Genomic DNA, 26,711 nt, shown 5'->3' on the forward strand with positions numbered 1-26,711 from the left:
GTTTCAGAGAAATGGATATTGCTGTTGTTTACCTTCTGGAAACTTCTTTTACTGGACGTTTGATTAAGAACCTGTGGTAATTAATGGAAACCTCTTTAAATGTATCTGTGTGCTTCCAGTATTTACTGAGATTTGCTTGGAGGATGGCTTTACATGAGCAAGTTAGTACAGTTATATGTTGTTGATTAATGACCCTTTTATACTATCACCTGTATTGCTGTATATTCCAGTTGTGCTAATCAAAGGATATCTTTGGGGAGCAAATTAAAATGGAATTACGCTTAAACTTCTTTGTACAGGAGTAATTGCATTTGTGTGTCGCATTTTATTTACCACCACTTCCGGTGGTTTGGTGTTTTCTGCTTTAGACAGAATATGATGAGTGGTTTTGGGTTGGTATTTTTTCCCAGCCAGGTGTTCAGCTCTTGCCCATGAACATTTGCTCAAATTGGGGTGGCCGACTTCATTGCAGGTAAGCAGGATTGTGCCATGTCTCTTTTTAATGTAAATACCAATTTAAGTCTCTATAGAATTGGAGGCCTTAGGTGCTCCTCTGACCACTGACCGCCCTTGAAGTCTGTGCTAAATTTGACTTAAAAAAACCTATTAAAATGTCAGAACTTTTACTGTTAATAAATGTTTATTATCAATAGGCAGCTGGAAATCTTACATCTGAAAAGGTAGAAACACCTTGAATTTCAATAGGCTTATATTTTTGGGAAAAAAAGTAAATGCTTTTTTTTTTTCAGTTTACAGTTAAGCTAAAAATACACATAAAATAAATACTTTTATTTATTATGTACATCATTTCATTTTTACATGTTCTATGAGGGTATGACATGGAGTCTGCACTATGGACAGAAAAGATATAAGTAGAAAAGTACATAAAACCAAGCGGTTGTTTTTGCTTTTTGCTCTTCCCATTCGTTCTCCCCTTTCTCTCGGGGTGGCTGTTCCTGCTCCACTGGCAAATGCTGCTCTGTCTTTATATATGCAAAATTCTTGCACCATCTAGAAGCTCCTTTACCTGGAAACAGCCATCAAGTTTTTGACTGAAACTAAAGAGGGTGAAAAAAGCCTGACCTTTTTTATCCTGTGAAATAAAATGGTATTTTAAAATATGTTCAGGTGTGAAGGTGTTTCTGCGGTAGCTTTTTTTAAATGAAGATTTAATTTGATACTAAAACTCAATTGCTAAAAAAACTGTTTGCGGAGTAAGCCTGAATCTGCAGGGCTTGCCATATAGAAAACAGAGCACTTCAGCATCTGCTCCCGTCCTTTGCCTCTCAAAGATCCCTCGCCCTCTCAGTCCCAGACCCACCTTAGAAACACATTCAGTAGTTTTGAAATAGGACTGTACAATACCCAAGAAATAGCTAGACCTTGCTCAAAACCAACTATTTATAGTCCAAAGGCATTCCACTCTCTTAGCTGAAAGTATCACAGTGTTCTGTTAGCTAATGTGCCAAAAGGCCAGCTCCCCGATTGATCTTGTCCTAAGCACATCGTTTCTTCTGGTTTAGAGTTCACCTGATATGGAAATGCTTTGAGTGGGAGGAGGAAAGCAAATCCTGAAAATAAACAGAATAAGCCATGCCGAAGGAGGACGGCGGAATGGGCTGCGCTGCGTTCTGTGGTGGGTGAGCCGCTGATTGAGAAGGGTCGGGATGTAAAGAACTGCCAGATCAGTTTGGCTCTTAAAATTGCGGGTGGTTGGAGCTGGGTTAGCGGGTTCCTATTGCTGTTCTGGTTGGGGTTTTTTGTTTTGTTTTGCACACCTTAGAAAATCAGAGCGGGTAGAAGTGTTTCCCTGAAGCATAAAGTACTATAAAACTTTGAGAAGATAAGGGTCAAACTCTTCTGCCTTTTAAATATACTTCTTTTTAGATAAAGCATGTTTTCTTTTAAAAACAGTTGGTTTTGATCATGAATTTACTGCAGAGCAGTAGTTGTTCTGGGTGGAGGCAATTATGTAAATGAGATATAAATAACTTGCTTGTAGAAGTTTAATGGCCTGAAATGCAGAAAGCAGGAGTGTGAAAATGAAATTGGATCAAATTACAAATGTTTGGAAAACATGGTAATGTGGTAGCCCCGAGTGCTCCCCACCTCCTCCGCCAAGAAACACTCCAGTAAGAGGCTGACTCTATGGTTGTCAGGTTTCACGTTAGACATTCACTGAAAACTACAGATTATATTGATAAGTTTATTTTATACGCTTCTCTGGTGAGCTGATTTATTCACTGTAGTCTCACCGACTCCAGTTGATTTTCCCGTTAAATGAGTGAGAGTCACTGATGCTTCCAGCACAGCCAGGCAGGCTGCAGGAAGAGGAGGCCCTGACAGCACATCCACCCCAAAAACAGCTCCAGAGAGTTTTCAGTTAAGTAGCAGCTTTCATTAATTCTAGGCAGCCCTAGTGTTTTGGGTGTTTTTGCTTATTTTTTACCATTCTCATTGTGGAATTGCAATGGGAGTGGGAGATCGGGCTTTGGGGCTGCACAGAGCCTTCTCATGGGTCTGTGGCAGTGTCAGTGTGCTGCAGGATGGGTGAACTGCTGAAAGGAGAAATCAGCCAGAAATTAAACTAACCGCGCCTCTTCCTAGTTAATGGAAATGTGCTTTTCTTTGGGATTTTGGCCTTTTCGAAAAGGAAAGTAGAAATACCAAAGCTGAGTAGTCCCAAGGGAAGTGGGACATACACTTAATTGTGTGGAAGCAGCAGGTATTCAGGTGATTTTCTAACAGCTAGAAAACCTAAAAGTAAATCAGATCCTTGCTTACACTGTTAGTAACTGTCCAGATATGGGGTGTAGATACCCTGCAACTGCTTGTGTTTCTGGAAGGGAGCTCAGAATGCTCATACTGCCCTCACCGTGCAAATCAAATCCTGGAGCTCCAAAGGCTCTCACTCAAACCAATGACCTTTATCCCGAGTAAGCACTAAACAACTCGTACCTACAGAGAAATCGGGGTGAAAAGCCCCCTTGTAGGGATGCAGGAGACAGTCTCCTGCTGCCCAGGAAAGGTTCCTCCAGCAGCCGTGGGGTTGGGGACACAGCACGGCCTGAGCTGCGTGCCTGGGAGCTCTTGCTCCTCAGGGGAAAACAGGCACCAGGATGACTGTGCTCCAGCCACGGCCTCTGCGCCCTCCCGGGACACCTTGTCACCTGCGCAACCAGGTGCCCTTGTGCTGATGGGGTGGATGGTGAACGTGAAGGAGGTGATGACGTGGTGGAGTTTTCCTACAGCCCTGTTCCAGTATCCTGCCACGTGCGTGATGCTGGGCTGCCTGTGGAACATCCCCATGCTGACAGAAGTCTTGCATCAACCGATTTTTAACCTCTTTAAAAGGTAAGGTTTTATATTTATACATTAATATATTTATTTAAATACTCTTAATATTTACAGTGGCTGTTTCTGCTAAAAATTATGTTACATGTACCATCAGAAAAAGGATGAAACACAAATACAGTGAGGGTGAGACATAAATCACAGAAGCAAGGGTGTCGGAGTCTTGGTGTCCAGTGTATGCTGCTCCTGCTCTCTCTCTACTGCAGAAGTCCCCTAAATTCCCTTTGTGGGAAACCATGCTAGTTTTCTATAGGGAAAACTACTGTAACAGACATACAGTCAAATCCTAACCTGAATTAGTTTTAAGAAAATAAAAGTACATACTGCTGCTACAAATACTTAACTACTTACTGTATATAGCGCCTTTAATTTGAAGATCTGAAAGTGCTTATAAATAAAGAACTAACCCCACTGCGAGGTAGGTAAGTATTATTATCCCTATTTTACAGATGGGGAAACTGAGGCGTTAGAGAGGCTGAGTGACTTGCCCAAGGTCACAGGTGAATCGGTGGCAGAGCCGGGACTGGACCTCAGCAGCCCTGTTCTCTCATCCTGCGCTCCAACTGCTGCACGTGCTTCCTCCCTGGGGGCCACATATACAAATCCTTGCGTATTTACATATATACCAATAAGTGAATGATACACAAATAGAGTTATCCAAATAATCTGCACAGATACGACAGTTCATGTCTTGTTTCTGAAGCAACTTCAGTCTCTGACCTGAGTAAAAACACCTCCTAGCTCTATTTGATATTCTTAACCCTGGATGTTATTTGATAACTTTTTAATTGGTGATCATTTATAAGTGTGCTGCTCTAAAAAGCCAGGGATGGGAGGTGAGAAATAAAGCAGCTTTAGGAGCAAGAAACCTAAAGAAAGGGGAAGTGGTCAAGATCCCTGTTATTCCCAATCCCAAATTCCTTGCGTACGCCTAAGAATTATTATTGAAGCCCCCAGAATAAAGGGCAGGCGTGTAACAGCTGGAGCACAGCTGTGCATCTTGAACCCAAGCCAAGGAGCAGTTTAACTGCTCACAGGACAAGCTCCAAGTGTCCCATCCCTGCTTGCTTGCACAGACAGCACAGGGGTGGTTCAGTGGGTTCTCTGACGGGAAGAATAACTCTCACTAAAGCATGTTTTCTTTTTGAGCAACTGAAAATACAAAAATGCTAGTGAAATGCCAAATACTGGGACTGGAAGTGAATTTTTTTTGTTTTTTAAAAAAGGGTTTGCTTATTGAATGTGTTTTTCACAACATAGTTTAATTTCACTTCCCTGAAGCTCCTGTTTTAGAATAATAATAGTAATTGACCAGCTGCTATAAAGTCTATTGCTACCAAAGGGGATGCATAGATGCAATCAAGCAGAATTTTACCTTTTGGGGAACCAATCTGACAGCTCAGCAGACTCCTGGGCACATGTATTAATCACAGCTAAATCAAATAGTTGTGTCAGGTCAAACCAGCACATCGCTGGGAGCTGGGAAGTATCTGAGTGGTGAAACAAACCCCAGGGGAGCCTCAGCCATGCAGCCCTGTGACGCACCTCTTGCCTTTAACATGACATTATCGAGAGGTTTTTAAGAGCCAGTGTTATCCATCATGCCTTTCCAAGGAGGCAGCTCCTACCCCCTGCCCTTTCAGGACACGGCAGGGGAATGTGACTCACGCAGTTGGCACAGAAGGGACTTGCACTGCCTGGTGTCATTTTTACATTTGGGGGGTGGCACCACTGCGGATTTAATTGCGTTTCATTGTGTTATTCGTAGCTGTTAATGCAGTGCTGCATTGGAATGACGTGATATAATCATCACCAGTAGCAGCGCGCTTGCTCGTGTGGAAAACTTAGAAGGCTTTCTCCTGTCCAAGGATACGAGCCCTGCTTCTGCCCCAGCCTCAAGCTCAGCTGATGTCATCTGCACAACCACACTGGAATTGTTGTCATTCTTACTCGTTATACAGGAAATACCATAAAGATTTGCTGGCCCCATGTCAAGTAGAGTTTGTAAACTGCAGTGTGGTTAGTTGAGGCATAAAATGATTCAAACCCTGCATCCCCCTGTAGCAGCTCTTACTAATGCTTCTCCTTCCAGAAATGTGCTCGGTTTGGTTTAGTCAACAGTGGGGTATTTCTTGTGAGCTGCTTTGTGAATTGCATTCGGTTGCTTCTGACTGCAGCTCGTTATCGATGGCTTGGCTTGTCCAAAGATGGGTGCTGGATTTCTTCCGAATGATCAGCAAGCTGCTTCTGACCCTCAGATTTTGCAAATGTCCCTGCGTAGTGCCAACGCTGGTTTGCTCAGCCTTTTGGAAAGGAAGAGAGGATGCACTTTTCAAAGAGAACTCTCGCCCTGCAATTAGTATGGAACCCTGAAATCCATTGATACAAAAATGCTTTTCACCCTGCCTTAACTAACACATATAGAGGCTTAAATATTTTGGGCTTTATCTTGCATGCTGGAAACAAGACTGGTGTCGTTTATATGCAAGGAATACAGAAACAGTTTTGAGCCTGTCTCTCCCTGCTCTTTTTTCTTGACAGCAGAGCGAGAGCCATGGTTTCCACCTCCTGGTCTGTCCTGAAACCTTCCCCTGAGTCTGGTGTGTTGGCATCTGCAACTCTGCTGTGGGAGCCGGCTGCATCGTTCATGTTTCCCTCTCTGATGTAAGTGTGCTCCATCATGACCTTTAGGTAACGCTGTATAGGTGCCCAAAGGGAAAACCCAGCAAGGTGGGAAGGAGCCAGTTGTTTTAAAATTCAGAATATCCGCCTTGTCTGTGGGGACTGCTAGAGTAAGAAATCCCTCTCCTCCTGCCCCTCTGTGCTGCCATGAGAGCTGCTCCTGCCCCTTGCTGGTAAAATCTGACCAGTGCCAATGGGAGGTGTAGATTTTCCAGCATTATGCTTTTACAAGTGCAATTCCAAACCCAGTTCACAGAAAAGGTGATATATTTTTTTGCAACCACTCCTGGGATGTGGTCCAGCTCATGTAACCTCTCCTGGGAACGCGCCAAAGCTCTGTCATACGCGGCATTTCTGAGCCCCTGGTCAGGACCTCCTTCCTCCGAGAAAAGCAGCTGATGAATAGCTGCGCTGAGGTGGTAGCTGTTAAGTGCCAATCATCTGTGTTCCTTAGCAACGTGGCAGAAGAAAGTTCAAATATCATACTGTTAAAGAAAATCATTGCTAAAAACTTGATGGTTCTGCCCATGATGGGGGTTGTCCTCTCCCCTCTCTGATCCTCCTCAGGACAAAGCAGTGACGTTGCTGGGCCCTGTCCAGGCACCACCACAAGTGGGGAAATAAAAGATAACATCTACTGCTGCACTCCCTCTGTGGTGCATGTTAGAAAAGGAATCACAGAGGCTTCCTGGGCTCCCACATGCAGTGTGAGCTGCTCTTGCTTACATTGCTTTTCAGAAATGCACCTCAAAGGCCCAGAGGAGATGATCTCTTAGCACTTACCATATACCAAGAAGGTGTTTTTTTTTTCCTAAATACTGACACTCATCAGAGAGGCAGCAAAAAGCAAATGCAGCAGTAGAAGCAAGATCAGATATTTCAAAAACCAGATGCAGCTTAGGGCGTGGGGTGTGAGGGCAAGGCTCAGGGCTGGGGTTTGGTTCAGCCCATTAGAAACAGGAGAACCACACTGAGGTTTGTGTTTCAAGCAGCCGCAGCTGGTTTGGGATCAATTCATCTGTGCAGAAGTTGGTAGCAAGGCCAGGTACCACTGTCAGCCCAACCGCGAGGTCATTCTACTCCCTACAGCGGGAATTTCTTATGGGAATTAGGTAAACAAGCAAATCATAACATGTTCTAGCTGGATGATCAAAGGGGTCTCTTATTCAGTAACAATTTACAATATTAATGTAATAACCTGAAAAAACACATACAACAGAATCAAAAACTGTATTGCTTAAAGAAAACAAGAAGCCAATTATGAGTTGAAGCTCTTTCTAAAAAGATTTTAAATGTGATTCTCAGCCTCCTGCCGAGCCACTGCTCACAGCTGGTTGTGCTGCCGAGGAGAACCGAGCGGGACGCAGAGCCGATGGTGCCGGGGAGCAGCAGCAACACCCCAGTGGCGGTGGGATGATGGTGAGAGCGCTGAAGGAACCCTTTACTGAGCCTGTCTGGAGTCTGTGGGTTTTGTAGACTAAGATTGCATCTGGAGGGATTCCTGTGGTGTACAGTGATCTTACAAATGGTGAAATGTTTAGTTTTAGTATTTGTGAGTGTAAAAAAAAAAGGTAAATTAAAGGTGTAGATGGCTATAAAATAGGCTAACGTAAGTAGTTTTGCACTTTTTCACCTGTGGACAGAAAGGAAATAGTAATGCTTAATCAGATGAGAGCAAACAATTACAAATAATTGGCTAAGTTTTTCCAGCGCTTTACTTATAGCCGAGTTGTAACATGATCCTCCTGCCCATCTTTCCACTGGTTTATAAACAAGTCACAAGCCTCTCCCCATGAATCAAACACATCCTCTGATGAGTCTATAAGTTTGGAATTAGAAGAACAAATACTGGAAGCACAGTGAAGGGAGCTGGTACAAACCACAGGGCACTCCTTGCTCTGTCCTCTGAGTCTCGTGTTCCCACTGTAGTCCACCTCATTGAGGTTAATTTCACTTTTGGAACAATTCTCTTCTTTCTCTTTATCAATCTGAGAATATTTAATGTCTTTCCACATGTAGTGTGGCTGAATAATTCCGTCTGAAATTGTGTACATGGGTTCTGAACTTGGTTCAGGTACGTGTCCGTTCATCTTGGAGAAGAGCAGGCCCAGTCTCTTGAAGGACTCCTTCTTGGAGCTGGAAAGTCTCTGAACTCTATTTCCATTTCGGACGAAGGAGCGCTTACTGATCCCATTGCTTTTGGGCTTCTCTTCCACCATATCGATCCCAGACATAGTTTTAATTAAAGCAGATACATTGAAGTCCTTTTTCTTGTTGGCTACATTGAAAGACACGCTCTTGGCTTTGGATTTTTCTCCAGCCCCATCCTCATTTGTTTCATCCTTTTGGGACACCTCTGTGCTGCTGGTAGAGTAACTTCTCCTCGGGGGCTTCCTGTTTCCTAAGAGGTCAAGAACTTCATAGCGAAAACTGGAGATGTCCTGTTTTAATTCCTAGGGTAAGAGGACAAAGGAGTTAGTTACACTCAGCAGTTTTATCTGTGGCAGGAAAGAATGATCACATTCTCTTGGGAGAGCTGGTCAGAGTTACGCAAATGGCTGATACCCAATCACACAAGAATACAACAGATGTCTTCATTATCTAGTGACACACACAAAAATGTATTGGTGATCCTGACAACCGGAGGCAATAAGAAAGTTGTTTCCAAAGGCTGTGGGACTGGCCCTTCTGACCAACTCCCTCTGCCCATCCCACTACCCCCCAAATAAAGACAAATAAGACAGATCTAGAAGAGGTGAAACACTGCTGAAATTTAGGAATATGGCAGGAATCCTGTTTAGTTGATAGACCCAGCTTTAACTTTGTTACGAAGTGGCGTTCACATCCATTAACCCAGATTTGGTTTTGGCTTGCTTTGAGTTTGAATTAGGTGTGTCATGTTGACTCCAATCAGATACTTCATTCCTGCCATTTTCCAATGCTTTTGCCTACGTAACATGTTGTATATTAAAATCTGGGAGATGATCTATGAGAAGTAACTCAAATAATAATATTCTCTGCTCAAGAAACCCCCATGTGCGCTTCATATATATTCCCAGCTCCATAACAGTCCTATTTCCCCAGCAGGTTACAAATCACCTTAAGTTAGTGCAAACTCCGCAAGTGACTACTTGAATTCATATAAATAAATAATAATATGAATAAAATCTCAAGGAATAATAAATTACCTTGAAATTTTCTTCAGTTAAACCTTCATTAGTTTTGGAAGTTCTTATCATTGCTGCGACGTATCTCTTCACAAGATTTCTTATCACTTCCTGGAATAGGAAAACAATACAAGAGATTCAACTCTTGGCTCAGAGCAGACTTAGTGCGCTTCCCTGAGTTCTTACTGACAGTGCCTGTCCTGACTCTGCTGGCTAAGAAGAAAACCACTCACTGGTAGACAATGAACGCTTTCTTTTAAACCAAACGAACCTTTGGGAAGGGTTATACGCCTTTGCTCTTGAATGCTCGGTTTCTAACTACAGTGAGCAGGTATTTTGTACTTGTTTTGCATATGTAAGAGTTGTTGAGAAAAAAATTCTTGATATTCTTGAGTGCCTTCAAGCCATTTAATCTCAGCTGCTGAAAGTTGTTAGGATTACCAATCTCGTGGGTGTATGCTGTGTATCCTGATAGGCTGATCTTGCCAGTTGAAGACTGTTTATCAAGTGATAAACAATTCTGAGCGACACCAATCATGAAGATGGTCTCCACACCATGGTTTTAAGTAGCAAATTGTTGTCAAAGGTGACTAATTATGTTAAAAATCAACTTTGGATAAAAATCCTCTTCAAAGAACAGGAGATGTCTTGGGTAAGACAAACTACTGGTGGCTTTTGATACTGTGGCCTAACGTACCAGCTGACATTCTGGAGAATGTGTTTTCCTTCCAGCACGCTGGTGCAATACATCACACTGAACTCAAGTACCGAAGCTGTTATTTTTCATACAGTTTCATCCTTTTGTAGGTTTACTTTAATGAGTGTTTGATGAAGAGCAGGCTGAGAATAAACCAAACCAGCAAGATTCTCCAAAGGAACCATCCCTCCTTCCTCAGCTGTCCAAACCAGAAGCAAATCCCAACCCCTGTTTGAGTTAGGGATGCTTTACAAAAAAAGAGCAGGAGAGGAACAATTTGAGTGTGTGAAAATGCTGGTGCAGCAACAGTTTTAACCCTTCTGGTGGCCATAGGGATGCCACCCAATCCCTGGCAAGTTTTCCAGAACTTCAGAGGGGGTGAAAGGCTGGGAGAGATTTACTGAACCATCTCAGCTCTAATGAGGAAATCTTTTAATCCATGATAAGCAAAATCCTCTTAGAGGGCCTGTGCCTATCAAAATATATTCTAGAAGCAAGCAAGAATCGAGATACTAGAAAATGAGCAGGAAGAAGAAACAGCAAGTAAAAACTTGATGTGCTCAAGAGTTTACCTGGTAGTGTTGATTCTGAATCAGGTTGTCCGCGTGCCGCTCCTGCAAAGACAAAGGCACAGATGTGTTACCTGCTCAGTCCTGTCTTCAGATGGCTCTTAGCAAGTTCTGATCCAGCCCCTTCCGCTGCACCAGCAGAGCAGTGGCCCTCGCCATCCTGAACGTGCACGAGAACCCTCGAAAAATGAAGTATAAACCCATACAGCTCCTTACTGTGAATGATTTGAGGTTTTCATGCCTCTTCTGTTCGTTGTCAGAGTCGCTGCCTGGGCACAGCTGATTGTGGATCCACTTGCAAAGGTACCAGACTGACTTGGGACTTGGGACAATGTTAAAAGGAGGGGGCAGAGTGGCACCTTCATCAAAATAACTCATCCAGAGCTTCGTCCGTGCAAACTTCCACTCGATATCCGCATGGTCCTGTGGGAGAAGGAAGGAGGCTGTCAATAGCTGCGGGCAGGCTTTCCTGGAGCAAGCGCCTGCGGCTCAGGAGGCGATGTGAGCAATAACGGGTTTCTCCAGCTGCAGGCAAAGCCGCTTCCATCTCCCTCACTGGGGGTGTACTTAAAACGTGAAATATAGCTAGAGCATAAAAATACCAGCCACTGAGAAATTAGATGGTAACAATATTCAGCACAAATAATTCCACATGCTAAAGCTCGCCTTTGTCCTTTAGAGGTTGTGCTTATTAGTTTGTCAATACAAGAAGCAAGAAAACACATCATTCTTATTTTGCTAGCACTTTTATTATCACAACCTGTTGCTTCTCATGTCCAAATTCAACGAATTTTCATATTCTTCCCTGGAAAAAGATCCTTCATAGTGTTTTGTGATTTGTTTGGGTTTTATAGCATCCAGTAATTCAGTTCTTATAAGGAAGTGACACGTTTTATGCGTGCTGTATTTTAAATCTTGCCTCTGCATTACCCTTACACAAAATGAGACATTCTACTGTTGGTTGGGTTTGAGGGTTTTCTATTTATATTATCACCATGCTGGTTTGCCGTGCTTGAGCGTTTCTCACCCCAACAAAGGTGAAAGTTAAGAGCATCGTTTCAGTGCTGCACAGATAGGTACACGGTCCATACAGGCCCCAGGAAGGGAAAGCTGAACCTGTGCAAGACACTGACCTTACAAACTGCAAAAGCGTGACGGATCCCCAGACCAAAGCTGTTTGCAGTCTGAGCTGTGGGGTCACCAGCCTGTTCTGCCCATTAACAAACTGGACGTTCCCTTCACTGTCAGGGCAGAGACATCAACCTACAGCCTGGATTCAGGGATGCTGCAGCTATTCCAAATCATTTCATGCTGTTTGGTGCTAGTTTTAAAGTTAAAAAATACCACTGTTTTGGATGTTCTGCAGAAATTCTGACATTAGATAGAAAAGGAAGGAAATAGTTTGAAGCCTTCAAGCTGAGCAGTGCTGAACACAGCTTATAATAGTGCACTGAACTTCCACAGTGAATTTGTGTATTGTTATTGTGGAATGTAGTGCTAAGCTGATGATTGTGACATTTTAGCTGCTCAGCATTTACCTTAACAGCATCTCACATAAGATTAAACCAAAGCTGTAATGATCTAAGCTAAATAATGTTACAAGGTAGGAGAAAAGGACAATGTGGGATTTAAGTTAAGTTGGAACGAGCAGCCCTCCTGAGAGTGGTGCTGGGTTGCAGGGCCGCGACTCGCAGAACCAGGCGGTGGAGTGTAGGTCAGGGAGATTAATAAAATATGGCTGAACACCATGCCCAAAATTTACCACTCTGGCTTTTTAGTGCTCCAGTGCTCTGTCACACGTAAAATATGTTCACATTTTGACAGTGAGGTGCAGCTGAACTCCATTTTAGTAGCATATACAAATTAGTGCAGCTCTCAATTTAAAATGACTGCCTCAGTGGCCCGGCAGCACGTTGCTCTCTGCAGATGGTCTGAATCAGCCCAGAACACCACCGTCCCTGCCAGCTTACCGAAAGGGCTGCTTTCAAGCCGTGGGAAGACTCAGAGAAGCAGCCTGCCAGGCCCCTTTCTGCCGTAGAAATGACTGCACCCCGTAAGCAGGGAAATTGCAGCATCACCATGAAGCACTGGAAGCTGATACTGGTGGAAATGAAATTCTGAGTAGTAAAAGATGCAGTTTGCAGCAGTAGAAATAAATAATAATAATAATAAGCAAGTTCTGCTCATGTTTTCTTCGTTTGTCTCTACCTGCAGGCTGCAGCAAGCTCAGCAGAGCTGGAGGAGAGCAGGACGAGCTCGTACAGCACAGCTGCGGAGCCCCCTTCCCAGGGTCCGGGTTAGTGCTCCAAGCTCCACAACCAGCCCGCCGGCCACCTCGTACCTGACAGCTGCCCAGAGCAAAGGGCAGAGCCGTCCCGGGCTCTTCCAGCAGCAGGACTGGCTGCTCCCTCATGCCCGTCTTCCCACCTGAACGTTCCCTGGTCTGCACAACTTCGGTTAGAACGGCATTCGGAAGAAAAACGATGGTCATCACACGCCAGGTGAGCCACGGGGCTGCTGGGGAGGACGTGCTGCCTGCAGGACAGGCCGGAGATCAAACCTCTCTCGGCAGAGAAACGGCCTGAGCTGCAACTTTTCTGTGCTCCATCTGGATGTGCTCATGACCAGGGAACACCCCATGGGGGCTGCAGACGTTGCTGGTTCAAGCATTGAAAGCATTTTGGAGGGGAACAGCTGCACGAGAACAGCACGGGGTTATTCAGCCCTGCTGTGAGTAAGCTCTACCCAGAGTGTGCAGGAACTACAGACACCTGGCAAGACCAACAGCAGCATCTGGGGCAGCTGGAGAGTTTAGGGTAAGGCAGCAGCCAAAGGAGAGTGCAGACTGTTATTTTGGATAGAGACGTGTATTTTAAGTTCCTTGTCAACATAGAAGTAAACGTCCTACTGAGGAGTCCAAAATGAGAAGGTGGTTTGGAGAAGGTTGTAAATCCACCCTTCCCTTCCATAAAGGCCCACCAAAGGTCCACTGTCCGTGGTGGGGAGGGATCAGGTGTGGTGACTTGGCAGCAGTTTCCTTCAGCACATTATAAAAAAGATCCCCTGGGCAGAGGTGAGTTACCAATGGGGGCTGGATGCTGTTTGCAGAGGAGGATAAGGCACATCTCTGGCTTAGGGATTGCAAATGAGTTTCTGGGATAGGAAGGAAGAAAAGGGCTAAAAAAGCTTTTCTGCACAGAGTGTTTTCTTTTTGTTCCTTCATTTTTAAATTGCTTAAGGGAAGTACACGGGCTGGCGGGCTGAGTGCAGGTGCAGGGCAGCCTGTGAAACCTCCTGCGAGTTTCTCACTGGGAAACTTGTGGTTGATCTGAGCAAACCCCTGTTGATCTAAACGTGTCTGTCTGTGGGTGAGGCTGGTGGATGCTGGTTTCGGCCTCCCCTGTATTTCTTCCTGTGCCATCTGAGTCAACAAGTGCAATACAAACCTCCCTGAAACGACAGACCCTCTGTACAAAGCTCCAAGTATTTTTCATTCTCTTTTCTGCTGCTATGAATTCCCCAGGGTTTACTAACTCAGCCTGTCTCAGTTATTCACCTTGATGTTTTGAGAACCTGAGCGAACCAGATGAGAGCTCCTGGCAGCAGTTTTGTGTTGGAAATATATAGCAAAGAGACATTTCAGTTTTACTGAGCATGTCTGTGTGTGCCAGGAAACCACCATTTTCTTCGGTAGAGTTCTCTTTAGTGCTGTAAGCAGTGCAATCTGCACGCAAAACGACAGCTTTCTCTGTGCTGAGTACCAAGAGTGCTGTGCTTCAGCAATCACCCCATATCTAATTCAAACCTGTAGCACTTGTGAGTTACAGCCGGCGCATCAGTCAGTGCACTGCCTGTGAATGTGGCCCACGGACCACCAGACATGCTCCCGGTTTTTGGTGCATCTCCCAGTGCCTGCAGGCCACTGCACCAGGTTTACATTTCTGAGAACTGCCAGAGTCTGAGCCCGCTTTGCATCAAAGCTTTCCCAAAGATTGCACGTGGGGAAACGCGCCAAGCGAGCGCCTCAATGCCCGTGGAGTCCCAGCTGAGGGTCCTTCCCTTCCCCAGCCTGGGCACACACCCGCAGAGCTACGCAGCCATGGGCAAACCTGCTTCAGTGCCAGCTGCTGCTCCTCTGATTTACAGAGGCGGGTGACAGGAGATGGACGGGACAGCCAGCACGGATGGAACTCCACGAGGCTTTCGGAGAATTTGGTTTCCTAACAGAGAGGATAAGAGGGAGTGCGGGGGCTCTGCCCCTGCCCGGGTTGTGCAGGCAGAGAGACGCAGCGAGGACAGGATCCTCACACACACCGTTCTTAGAGAACAGCTTTTTTGGTAACGTTTATAATAAGCTAAAGAAACATATCCAGCAGCTTTGCAAGTGCGACCTTGCCGCTTTAGGAATTTAAATCCAAGTTTGGATTTCACTGTTCTCTCTTTGAGCTTGTGTTGCTCTTGCCCTCGTTCTTGTCACCATTTTCTTTCAAGCACTGCTCATCATTTCAGCTATTAAACACACCACTTCTTAAGAGGGCCGAGCCCTAAAGCTCAAAGAACACATAAAGTCAAAGAAACCAGCACTCTGCTTCTCTGTGAGGGGAAAAAAATGTATCACTTACTATCACAATGCGAATGTGTCATACTGGCCACATAATCCTCTTGCAAATCTCTGCCATTTGAAGTGAGAATTAATCTCCCATAAAGTTTTCCCCATGGGATTGCTAAAGCCATCTTACTGTAGCAGTTGCCAGAATTTTCTAATTCAGTCAAAGTGATGTATTCACAGATGTGCCAGATTTTAAATAATTACCTGCTGCACTAATTATCCAGGATAATTCAAGCATTAATCTCCATCTTCATCTCTGTGTAGAAAATCTGTTGTTTACATTTTGTAAAATGTTTTCTATAGAGATTTCCATCACCATCTCCTTGCTGGGCCATATGGTTTAGATCACTCTTTGCCAAGGAACCGCCGGCTTCTCGGCTGCTGCAGCCCCAGCCAGCCGAGCCCAGCACTGCAAGGCTCTCGCGGTTCTCGGTACAAGGTGGGCGACCAGTGCCGCAGCCTCGAGGTTCCTCAGCCTCCCCAGGCGTTCAGTGTTCCAGCTGCCTCGCGGCTGGAAACTGGTGGAGGAAAACACTGTTCCTTCTATCTTAGCACATAGGAGCTAAAGCACAGGCTGTCCCGTGGGAAGCCTGCGGCAAATCGAGGCACGGAAGCCCGATCCCTGAAAGCGCTGGGATGGTCCTGAGCTGGCGCTCGCTCAGGGCTGACGGGCTGCAGAGGATGGAGGCAGCAGCCTGCACTCTGCTGCTGCGCTCTGGTCAGCTCTCCGTTAGGCTGGGTTTAGCCATGGCACAAACACTCGGCTAAAACCTAACGCTGAGATGGTGGTAACACCCACAGCCAGGCACTCGGACATCTTTGAACTTTTCCACTGTAAAACAATCGCAAGATAATCAGCTACTTAAGCTCCTCTACGCTACACAAGTTGCACAAGGGCTTCTGCTCCTTCCTCTAAGAAGTGTGTTGCTGGGATGCGAGTCCTCCCCATGCCCATCTGGAAAGAATAACGTTTGAAAATATCAGGTGCCTTCCTAGCTGGCGCAAGAATGGCTGTGTGTGCCTTTCCCGTGTTTTATTGCACAGCGGTCAGCGGGCTGAGCTGGACACCAGGCTGGTGCCTGTCAGATGCAGACAGGGACGGCTGTGCCGATGCCCTCAGGACCCGCTGGCCGCAGCTCAGCGCCTCGCGCTCCCGCGGTGCCGGGAATGCTGGCTGAACCCGCCGCGATTCCGGGATCAGGAGTAGCGGGGCTGCTCTCTCCTGCTGTCCTGGGGGTGCCAGCAGCAGCCCTGCAGCATCAGGAAGTGCCCAATCTGTAGTACTTTTATTTTGCAAGGAGGCATTCACCTTTAAAAGGTGCTCACTGATGTATCTTTTATTTGCAGCCTATTGAGTAAGGCACAAGAACGTCAAAGGTGCTTTTTTTGCTGTGTAAATAGCTGTACTGCAAAGTGCGGGAGAAGTCATTCAACTCTATTTAGCGTATTTCTATCTCACCTGCCTCTTTATTCCCCTTTGCTAAACCCAGAGCAGGAAACAGCACAGAAAATATATCAGTGATGGCTTTCAAGGAGGCTAGAACAAGAAATATACCCTTGTGTGTCCTGAGCAGAAACCACTGCAGAAAGAGGGTCAGGAGAAAGTTAATCTTTACAAAACCCAACACACACAACTCTGGCACAGTTTCAAAGGTGTTAATTTTGTAATATGTGTTGGGCAAACTGGTGATAACATCAGCAAAGCTTGGGAGTTTAATGACAAGCTTAGAGGAGCAAGAAGAAAAAATCCAAGCAGGCTATTTGAGGGAGATCATGCTTAATATTTTTCAAAGAAAAATATGTCATCAAAAGAAAAAAAAAGTCTGTGAGGAAAATCAGGGACCTACAAAGGCAATTAATGCATAGGTAATTCAGCTACAGCTGACAACAAACGACTCTGCTTTCAAAGCTGGGGATGACATACTGAAGGATAAGAACTTAATAGGATCAGTCTCAAAAATAATACAAGAAAAATGACTAAAGGAGGACAATCTAGCATTAGAAAAAGCAATTAGAACAGTTAGGGAATGAGGCAGCAGGAGCAGAGATGAAAGTACTGCCTAGCACAGAATCACTGCACTGGGGACAGCGAACGGGGCCCTGAGCGGTGCCCAGATGCCACCCAGGGCAGCCGCAGCGGCCTCGTGCCAAGCACATGCGCTCTGAAGAGGGAGAACGACCACGGCAGACGCAGACCAGCACGAGCAGTGCGAAGGGAGGGAAGAGGCGCTGGAGAGCCACACACAAACCCCATGCAAGGGCACACGGCACAGCAAACAGGCACGGGCCGGGCGTGCGGGGGCACAGCAGCTGCTCCCGGGCAGCTGGACCACTTCTGGCTCCAGCACAGAAAAGGATGTTCATGAAGCATAGGCAGGTCCAGAAGAAATCCTCATAAATAAACACCAGCAGTGGGATACAAGGAAAGTGAATGATTGGGCCAGGACGCAGGTTGACTCCATTTCAGAAAGGAGCTGTCCTTAGCTGGTGAAAGGCAGGAGGCAGCAAGGCCCTTAGGTGAGGAAATCAGAGCACAACGGAGAAAAACGCCCAAATCTACATTTTTACATAGCAGACATTTCAGATAAGCCATCAATGGGACTGCAAGCCTTCAAAACTTGGAAGACCCCAGCCATGGCGTAGAGCCCCTAAAAGAACTCACTGTAACAGAAACAGCTAGCGAAAGCTTTCTGAATTTTGCAGTGTCCAAGGTCCATCATTTTAGACAGATGAAGAGAATGGCCAGTTCAGCGTCAACAAGACATACAGCACGGCGACTGCGTTTTATAAGGTGGAGGAAAGACTCCACCTTTGGAGCGCAGCCAGAGAGGCTCGGAAATTATGGAAATGGTGTACGGAACTGGTTGCAATGGAAAAGAAAACCACAGAGGGCTTCTGCGTGCACAAGGTCAAGCGAAGAGCAGGGCCCTTCACTCCAGAGTGACACCGGAGTGACCACTGCACCGGCCACCACTCCCCGGATGGACCTCGGGCTGCGCGTCCCAGCTGCGGGGAATCAGTCTGTTTGCACTTGGAAAACACGTGCTTTACCATTTCTGCTATTTATATCTTCTATGTGCAGAATATATTCATAATTAACATTTTTATTATGGCTCACAATGCACTACATTCCACAATGTATTTAGGTTATGTGTATCAATGGCCTTTCATCTCCCACCAACATATCGGATGGAAAAGATGATCGCTAATAAGAGGCCCAGGGAAAATTATATTTGAGAAGACAGAACTGTGGATTGTGCTGGTTTTAGTGCACTTAAATTATTTGAACTGACACCTTTTTTTTTGTTCCTTCAGTCATATTCCAGCAAAGTTCAGTTTTTATTTTAATAGTCAAGTCAGAGCAGTGGGAAGGTCAGGCAGACAAATCGTTCTCTAAGAAAGCCTCAGCAGGAAGAAACAATGAGAAAGATACCACTGAGGCTTTCCCTCTCCTGCCGTCCATTCTCTGTCCTCTATCGCTGCCTGATAAGAGCCTCTTTTCATGCTGAAAGTCAGGGAGATAAGGTGCATCTATGCTGGTAATGTTAACTCCTTCCAGCCAGGCCAGAACCAAGTAATTCACACATGCTGGAGAGAAATGGTGGGCTGAGGTTTGTCTAACATGAAGTGCTGGAGTGTCGAGGACTCTTTTAGTACCATGGCAAAATAAAAAATTGCCTCATTTCTACTTGCACCATTTCCAGAATACTAGATTTGATTGTTTTTTCTGTATAGCTGGTCAGCCTGGGATCTGACTCTTCCTGGGAAGAAGAAATGTCTTGAAAGTTATTGCTGGACTTGTGGGAGGCAGATGGAAAGGAGAACCGGGTACTTCCCTGCACCCTTCCTTATTATTTATTATTTCTTGTTTCTTTTTTTTCCCCCCCAAGATAAATTAGTCCCAAGAAGAAAAACCCCTCTTGGATCCACAGGTGCATTTCTGATCCCAGGATCCAGTCTATGCCATTAGAAGGATGTGATTTCAGCCAGGAAATGCGACATCAGCTGCAACAAAGGTATTTAAAAGTCTAGCAGTTTATTTAATGTGTTACTTAGGGCCATTTGTAACTTTTAGATCTGAGCTCTGAGTATGAACAATCACAAAACACATTTGATGGTGTTTGCCGCTGACTCCGATGCTACAAACATGTTTCCCAGACTATCTGGTTACATGGAGCTGAGAAGGGCGGTAACGCAGTCCATTCGTTACTGGGCTGACCCGGGGGGGCTGTTTTCATGTGTTGCTGGAATCTCCCTGAATCAAAGCTGTGAGCCTGGCTGCATCTCCTTAGGCTTCGCAGCCTGTTTATGGACATATATACACAGCCCTTACATCCCTTCCTCAATAACCAAAATAATGAAATGATGATTCCCAAATTTCCATAGTTAAGCAATGAAACATGCACACATCTTCAGGTACCAAACGCTTTAGTATTGTGCTCTGCAAATGAGCTGGGCTGTGTCTTGTACCGGGTCTGTAAAGCTCCTATGGAATCCAGTCACGCTGTTGGCACCGTCACTTCAACAGCGCCTGAACCGAGCTGCCAAAAGTGGAAAAACCGCTCAAAAATGAAAAATCCTAGCTAAACATCCTCATCGTTTAAATATATCCTTGAGGCAAAAGAAGAAGCCATTACAAATGTATGAGATCACTCAAGTCTCTAAGTGAATCTTAAGCCATGCAGAGAGCACAAATTGAGGAGGTGAAGCCCCTGTTTGTTCCCCGGATTCTGCAAGCAGGGCCTGACCAGAGAACAGAAATGCAGATGAAGAGCCACAGCACAGCATCCAGGTTATCAGACATCTTCCCGTTTAATTGGATGGAGTTTTATGTATCCTGCTTCACCTATATAATCAGCATCAACTTATGTGCAGGATTGCAATGTGTTGAAAGGGAACTGGTCTGTAAAAGTTACGTTTCAGAGGAATCTAATATAGCTGTTCCTGTTGCTTAGTATCAGATGAAAGCTCTTGCCAGATAAATCCCTTTTAGTTTTTCACTGCTTCTTCCTCAGTAATATTTTCCTTCATCTTTCACTTTTCCTCTTCTGCCTTTTTCACATAAGTCCCCTCGATGCGAAGCACAAGATAATGCTAATTGAGCCTGTCAGGCCTAAATAAAAGATGGGATAACGCAGGGGCCTGCAGCCTATGTGGTTCCATCTGGATACTTCTATTTCTATCACGTAGCAAGAGCAAACCTTGCTGTGCGGCTTTGCACGTAATGGGCAGAGAATTATTGACCTGTCATGTGGGGCACTGGTGTGTTAAGTACACCAAAGAAAACAGAACCCATCCATACGAACGCCAGCAAATTCCTTGTAATGTCTTAAATCGGCCAGGGGTCATCTACAGCTTGCAAGCTCATCTTGTTTTTCACTTAAATGTAATGTTTCTGCTCCTCTGAGTGGTTTGGCCATGGTGGTACACAGGGTCAGATAAATATCTGGGTTTTCAAAGATTAAAAACAACCAAAAGGATTAACCTTCCGATCCTGCTGTCAATACTTGTACGACAGGAGTTTGCAGGACTGGGCCCTAGGATGGAGAATTAGCTCTGCCTAGTCCAACAAGAGAAGAAAGATGCAGCATGTCAAGTCAGAGCACATCGAGTGCTTCCATTTAGAGGCTCTGTGAACACCAGATGAATATTAACAACTTGATTCAAGTCCGCGGGTTATATGTAATTAGGCCAAAGCCAGCAAAAAGACAAACAGTTCTACACCTTCAAATGAATACTTCAGCTTGCTAACAAAAAGCAATTAAACTGCCTGCCAGTGGGGAGCGGGGCTGCAGGGCTGATCTCGCACACAGGGCTCTTGCTGCATGGTGCCATCCAGCACACCGCTGCTGCGCTGCATTGGCCTTCACTTTCAAAGAAAAACCTGCTGGGTGTCCCCGCATCCAGCCCAGGATCAACCCTGGTCCTCTGCAGATGTGCAGCATCAACCCCGCTCCTCTGCAGATGTGCAGCATCCAGCCCAGGATCAACCCTGGTCCTCTGCAGATGTGCAGCATCAACCCCGCTCCTCTGCAGATGTGCAGCATCCAGCCCAGGATCAACCCCGCTCCTCTGCAGATGTGCAGCACCCAGCCCAGGATCAACCCCGCTCCTCTGCAGATGTGCAGCAGCTGCCCAGGAGGGAGCTGGAGAGCAGGGGGCCAGCGTTTCTTCACAATCCCGCGCCTCTTGGGAAATGTAACAAATCTGCCTGTCGAGGTGTCACAAAAGGTACAGAGTAAGTTCAGGAGAATTTGCACTTTCAATTAATTATTACTGATGACACAGATGAGCTTTGGTAGTGCAGTAACTGAGATTTAGGTAATTACAGTTGCATTGTAGAATGAAGAAAAGCCTCAGGGTATTACCTGGACCCAGAACACGGGCTCTGCATGTGGCCAGTGTGGATTCTGGTGAGCGGGAGCCCTTGGGGACCATAAAACTGGGGAACAAACAGCGATACGTCATTCAGCTGGCAAACCAAAGAAGAGCCATTTAATCTCCTTTCTAGAGCTGAGTTGTTTTGCTGCACCATAAAAAGCTTCAGGAGACATTAATCCCAGCTCATATTGGCAACAAGAGTGCCACCATAATTCCATTTCCTGCTGTAAGACAGACTTAAAAAACAAATACATTTCAGTTTCTCCTAAGAAATTAAAATTAATGATTCTGAAATGGGGCTGGTGAGATGAACGCTTCCTGATGCTTTATAATAGTTTAGATTTGAGTCCAGGCTTTGGAGCTGGTCTTGCCTCTAAAGGGGATGATCTACCACCTCCAAACCTGCCACATGCAGGGACTGTCCCGCTGTGTATCCTCGAGGTGAGCTCAGCGCTGTGTCAAATTCTTCTTAGCAAAGACACCAAGTAATAACCGTGCGGGTTGTGCAAGCAGAGGAGGTGCAGCGTTCTTTTGACAGTCCTAAGGGTCATAGATCACAGCGGGGAGGAGAATTTCTGCTGCTGTTACGAATTCAACTGGGGAGCGATTACTGCCATGGTGCTGAGGGAGTTCAGCTGGTACAGAAAACCAGGGGAATTTGTGTTCTGTGCAGATCAGGAAAAGTTTGATACTGCTTCCTGGGGGAAATCCAGAGTCATCTCAGAAACGATGTAATAGGGAGCTGAAAAATCTTTACGTTCCTCTGTGCTTTACCTTTTAAGCTCTCTACTCTGCAAAAATGGAGAAGATTCCATGTACAACATCCCTACATTTACAGTCACAATTTCCTGAAAGTGATCACTTAGTTTTGGCTGCACATATGAACTGTATCTGTCTGCTGTACAGCTTTTGTTTTGCTACGCAAAATATTTATGACTTTCAGTCTTGTCTTCCACAATATGTGCTAATCCACTCTATTTCATTCCATCATTTAAAACTGCACTCCTAGTTTGGTGTCCAGTGCCCTCATTTCTCCAACCCAAACACTGGCAGCTATGATTCAATTTGGTCAGACACTCTACTCGCAGAGACCCACTTCAAACAATGAAACCTGCAGCTGTCTTTTGCAGTAACCGCTGTCTGATATGAACTACCTTGAAATAACAGACATGCAAACCACCAGGAGGATAGAAAATGTAAGATACAAACTGATTTTGTAACTCAATACACACTGCTAGAGCGAAATCGTTGTTCCAACATCGCACGTATGCCGCGTATTACACACTCACACCTGGAACACCCTCACTTTCGAGCACAGTAGTTAGAGGGAATATTTCTCAGACCTATGGCGGTGTGACACTGTCCCTGAGGTGTTAACCAGCGCTGTATGTTCCTAAAACATCCGAGAGCTGCAAGTGCTTACATCTCTCCGTCACACATCAGTGGGACGCCTGGTGCTGTTGTGCGCCGCTTATCGCTCTAACTCACCTGGAACTCAGATTACGAGTTCACAGCCCTGTGCTTTTCTTCCTCCAGATGGGCTTTAGTGGCTGTTCTCCCATCGATCTCGCTTCCCGTGCTCCTGCAGCTGCAGAGCCAGAGCTGTTGGTACAGTTCCAGTGACTAATTCCTGCGTGAATTCCCGCAATGTCACGGATGTGTCCACAAGGAACGTGCTTTCAGAAAATACACGTAGATTGCTAATTCCCTGCAGAACGTAGCTGCACCCTAGGGCACCAGAAAGGCCAAAATGCACCTGCCCCTTAGGACCCCGAGTAACACCCACTATCGCATTGTTTTGAAAACAACTGGCAGAAGGATTAAGTGGCAATCCTGAGAAACAGCTGATGGCATGAAGTGTCCTCATCACCCACTGGTGCTTTCTTCACTTAGGAATGATGGAGCCGCCTGGCTGCTCTTGAGTTCCATTGTCCTTCGTCTTGTCATGGTGACATATTCCTCTTTGTTCATCAGGTGATGGTATTTCTGTCATGTCTGGGAAGGTATTGAGATGAGAGACCTGCAGTGCATAACACCCAGCTGCATTCTGCGCTGCTTGTATAGAACATTCTGGTCTTCACATATTGAAACAGCGCAAAGCATATGGAAATGTTGGTGTGCGTTTGGACTTGGTTTGCTTTGTCAAGTGAAACAGAGCATCTCCCATAGCCGGCTCCTGACGGTGGTTTGGCAGAAGAGAAAAATGGATTGTATGAACAAAATCAATATTGAAACTGCTTCAGGGTACCCCTAGAAAAATGTACTTATTGAAGTTTGAAATAGCCTCATAAAAAAAAAAACCAACAAGATTATGGCAGAAAAATTCTTCCGTCTGAGAGTGGGGAATCACTCAAAGCTGAGTGGAGGGTTTACTCTGTGCTTGCCTTGCTCCACCTTCCACAGACACCCTGTGATTTCGTGCCCTGTGCCTACAGCGCTTCATGAGCTACCAAACCCCAACCCCCTGCTGGGGAGGGACAAGAAAGAGCAGCTTGGATTCTCCTTCCTCTGCCTTCACAGCAGACATTGATGGGTATAAGAGACAATGGAGCAAAGCTAACCTGAAGAATAACTGCTACAAGTGCATTAATGTATTTGTCCCCAGAAAAAAGGAGAAAGACTGTTTGCATTGCAGCAGTGCCACTGGCTCATTAACAAGTGACATTAATTAAGATGTCCTGATGACTCCACTGCAGGGAAATCAATAAGTAGAGATGCATCAGGGATTGTTGTTTAGCTCCTTTTATTTCTCTGCAGAGTGCTGCACATGGCACAAGATTTCCTACTGACGGGTTTGAGGAGGAGATCTCCACCCCACTCCAAGAAACTCGTCCGTCCCTGGAATGCTGTCATTCCCTGGGTATTCCATACAATAGAAATACCAGGAGGAAGAAATGCCCAGTCTAGCAGCCAGGCTACTGATTCAGAAAGGGGTAGACCTGATCACAAGAGGTTCAAAAACTGACCCACAGTTGTAAAGCTCAACATTTATTAATGAGTCTTCTTCATGGAAACTGATTAGTTGGTGTTTGCTCTTAGAAGCCACATGAAGATAATCTGTCAGTCTGCTCTGGACCATTCCTGCAGTTAATTGTTAGGATGGGTCTCTCTAAGTCATGTGGGATTGCTTGTAATGTGTCACTGTATCCCTCAAATTATTCAGGGAAAAGTAGGATGAGTGGTTTGTACCCCAGTGAATAGCAAACACTGCTTATTCTTAGTTTGGGCTTTGTCTCAGGGACAGGCCTATTCGGTGACAATAAAGGGAGGGGAATGGGAGAGGATGGCCAAGGAGAGTATCTTTGTTTTCTGCCCTTCATTCCTGTCTCCCTGGAATGTGGGGAGTAGCACTGAACAAAGAGAAAGCACTTAAAGTGGTGAAACAGACTGATAAAGCTGCTTTTCTGCTCATTTGGAAGGTCAAACAGTCCAGTTTTTCTCATACTTTTTAACGTGATAAAGATCAGATGTCCAAAAGTACCACAAATTTGACTGGATCTGTGCTGGGTTTGACTAGATAACTAAATTTAGGAGCCACTTGAGTCATCAGATGATCAACAGCAGTTGTGAAACCTCTTCAAGCAGACAACTCCATCCTCTGTGTTTTAGCCAGGAAAGGAGCTCACCCAGACATTTCCCAGAGATTTACCCAGGAACCTGGCGATGGAAGCAGTGGGAGACCTGGTGCTGGTTGGTTTGTTTGTTTCTGTTTTATCCTCTGTCTTCTAGAGTAAATCCAAGAGTCATCCAAAGCAGAGCAGGAGGTCTCTGCCTGTACTTCTGAGCGACCCACTGAGGACACAAGCGACTTTCCTAACTCCTGTTCACCGATGAGGTAACACTTCATCACCCCACTGCCTCTAAACTTATCTTCGGCATCAAAACTGGAAAGTATGTGCCCACTGGTTTATCTTAAGTACTGTGCACACAAGATTTAGCTTCCTTCTATTCTGTTTCTGTATAGTTTACCTGAAGAGCCTTAAAACGCAGAGCCACGCTGCTTTAGTTTTCAATCTGTTGGCAAATTTAATCATCAATGTACAAATTGGCTTTTAGGTACACAGAATGAGATTACAGTAGAGAGACCAGTGTTGAACATGAAAACGAAGATACCGTGAAGTTTGAAAGTGGCTGTGCAGCCAACTGGCAGCCCTGAGCTGCCTCAGCTCGGATCCATCTGCACTGAGGTTACTCAGGAATCCGAAATTACAGGTCTGTTGAGGCAGCTGCCAAGAGACTGGCTGGTGGTACGGGTGGAAATGACCTCATTCCAGTGGGAACACTGTGGAATAAGAAATTACAGGACTGGGCTCCTGACGCACGCGGTTTCAAATGAGAATAGAGTAATATGAGAGAAAAAACATCCCCCCAGGTTAAAAACAAACACCAGGGAGAGAGGGAAGGCTTCCCTTTATATCCCCTCTGCCGCAAAGCAAATCAGCTGCTAACAACAAGGTGATCGGTGAGGTTACTCTATGGGAGAAGACAAGGGCAGATCACAGCTGATAAGCCTTTTCCAGCTAAGAAGCATTACAAACAGAGCAAAACCTCCTCCACAAGCATGATTCAGTGCTAGTGAGCAGAAATCCCAACTACCTGCTGTCAAAAACTGGGGGCAGCAGTCTCCAGCATTCTAGAAGATACACACTTGCTATAAGCCAAACAGATAAAAGCAAAAAGAGAGAGTGAGATAACTTACGGCAATGAGCTGGTACGAGTTGTTCATCATGGCTATGAGCATGTTCAGCAGCACAACAAGGGAGATGACGTTGTAGGTCCCAAACATAGTGGCCCCAACAAATTCAGTGAACTCATGTCTGGCTTTGACGTTGGTGACGTAGAGATTCAGCAGACCGAACACAGACCAGAAGAGTGACTGCAGGGTCTCGAAAAGTCTGCAAAGAAAACCAGATTTTTACTTGGTTACCTGCCTCTGAGAGACGGAAAACAATGTGTGGTTGAGGCAGTCTTCAGGTGGGGAACACATGGACTTCGGGAGCCCCGGAGACACTGATTCTCCCTGGGATGCAGTTTGCACTGCAGCCAAGTGACCCAGTGCATGTGAGAGCTGTGTCACCTGTCTCAGAGCCCTGTCCACATCCTTGTGAGATGCAGTGAGCCCAACTGCCCTGAAGGTACCCAAGGTACCCTTTCCCACTCTACACACATGCAAAGAACAGCCAGAATATATTCCTTCTAATTAAAATTGCCACACAGTGATGCTGCTGTTATCTATAAACTCTCCTGTTTAA

At 45.5% G+C, this 26,711-nt stretch overlaps 1 protein-coding gene across 1 annotated transcript in view; it reads right to left on the minus strand.

The window, feature by feature from the left end:
- Window positions 1-7,733: 7,733 nt before the first annotated feature.
- Window positions 7,734-26,711, minus strand: part of TRPC5 (transient receptor potential cation channel subfamily C member 5) — an 89,457-nt gene continuing 70,479 nt past the window's right edge. The window contains exons 7-11 of the mRNA XM_065846603.2: window positions 26,159-26,354; window positions 10,686-10,892; window positions 10,473-10,514; window positions 9,225-9,314; window positions 7,734-8,489 (exon numbers count right to left, since the gene is read on the minus strand). Of these exons, the coding sequence (XP_065702675.1) occupies window positions 7,755-8,489; window positions 9,225-9,314; window positions 10,473-10,514; window positions 10,686-10,892; window positions 26,159-26,354 (1,270 nt within the window). The 3' untranslated portion in view covers window positions 7,734-7,754. The remainder of the gene's footprint in view (window positions 8,490-9,224; window positions 9,315-10,472; window positions 10,515-10,685; window positions 10,893-26,158; window positions 26,355-26,711) is intronic.

The sequence above is a fragment of the Patagioenas fasciata genome, chromosome 11 (genome assembly GCF_037038585.1).
Source record: "Patagioenas fasciata isolate bPatFas1 chromosome 11, bPatFas1.hap1, whole genome shotgun sequence".
In the NCBI taxonomy this organism is placed as follows: domain Eukaryota; kingdom Metazoa; phylum Chordata; class Aves; order Columbiformes; family Columbidae; genus Patagioenas; species Patagioenas fasciata.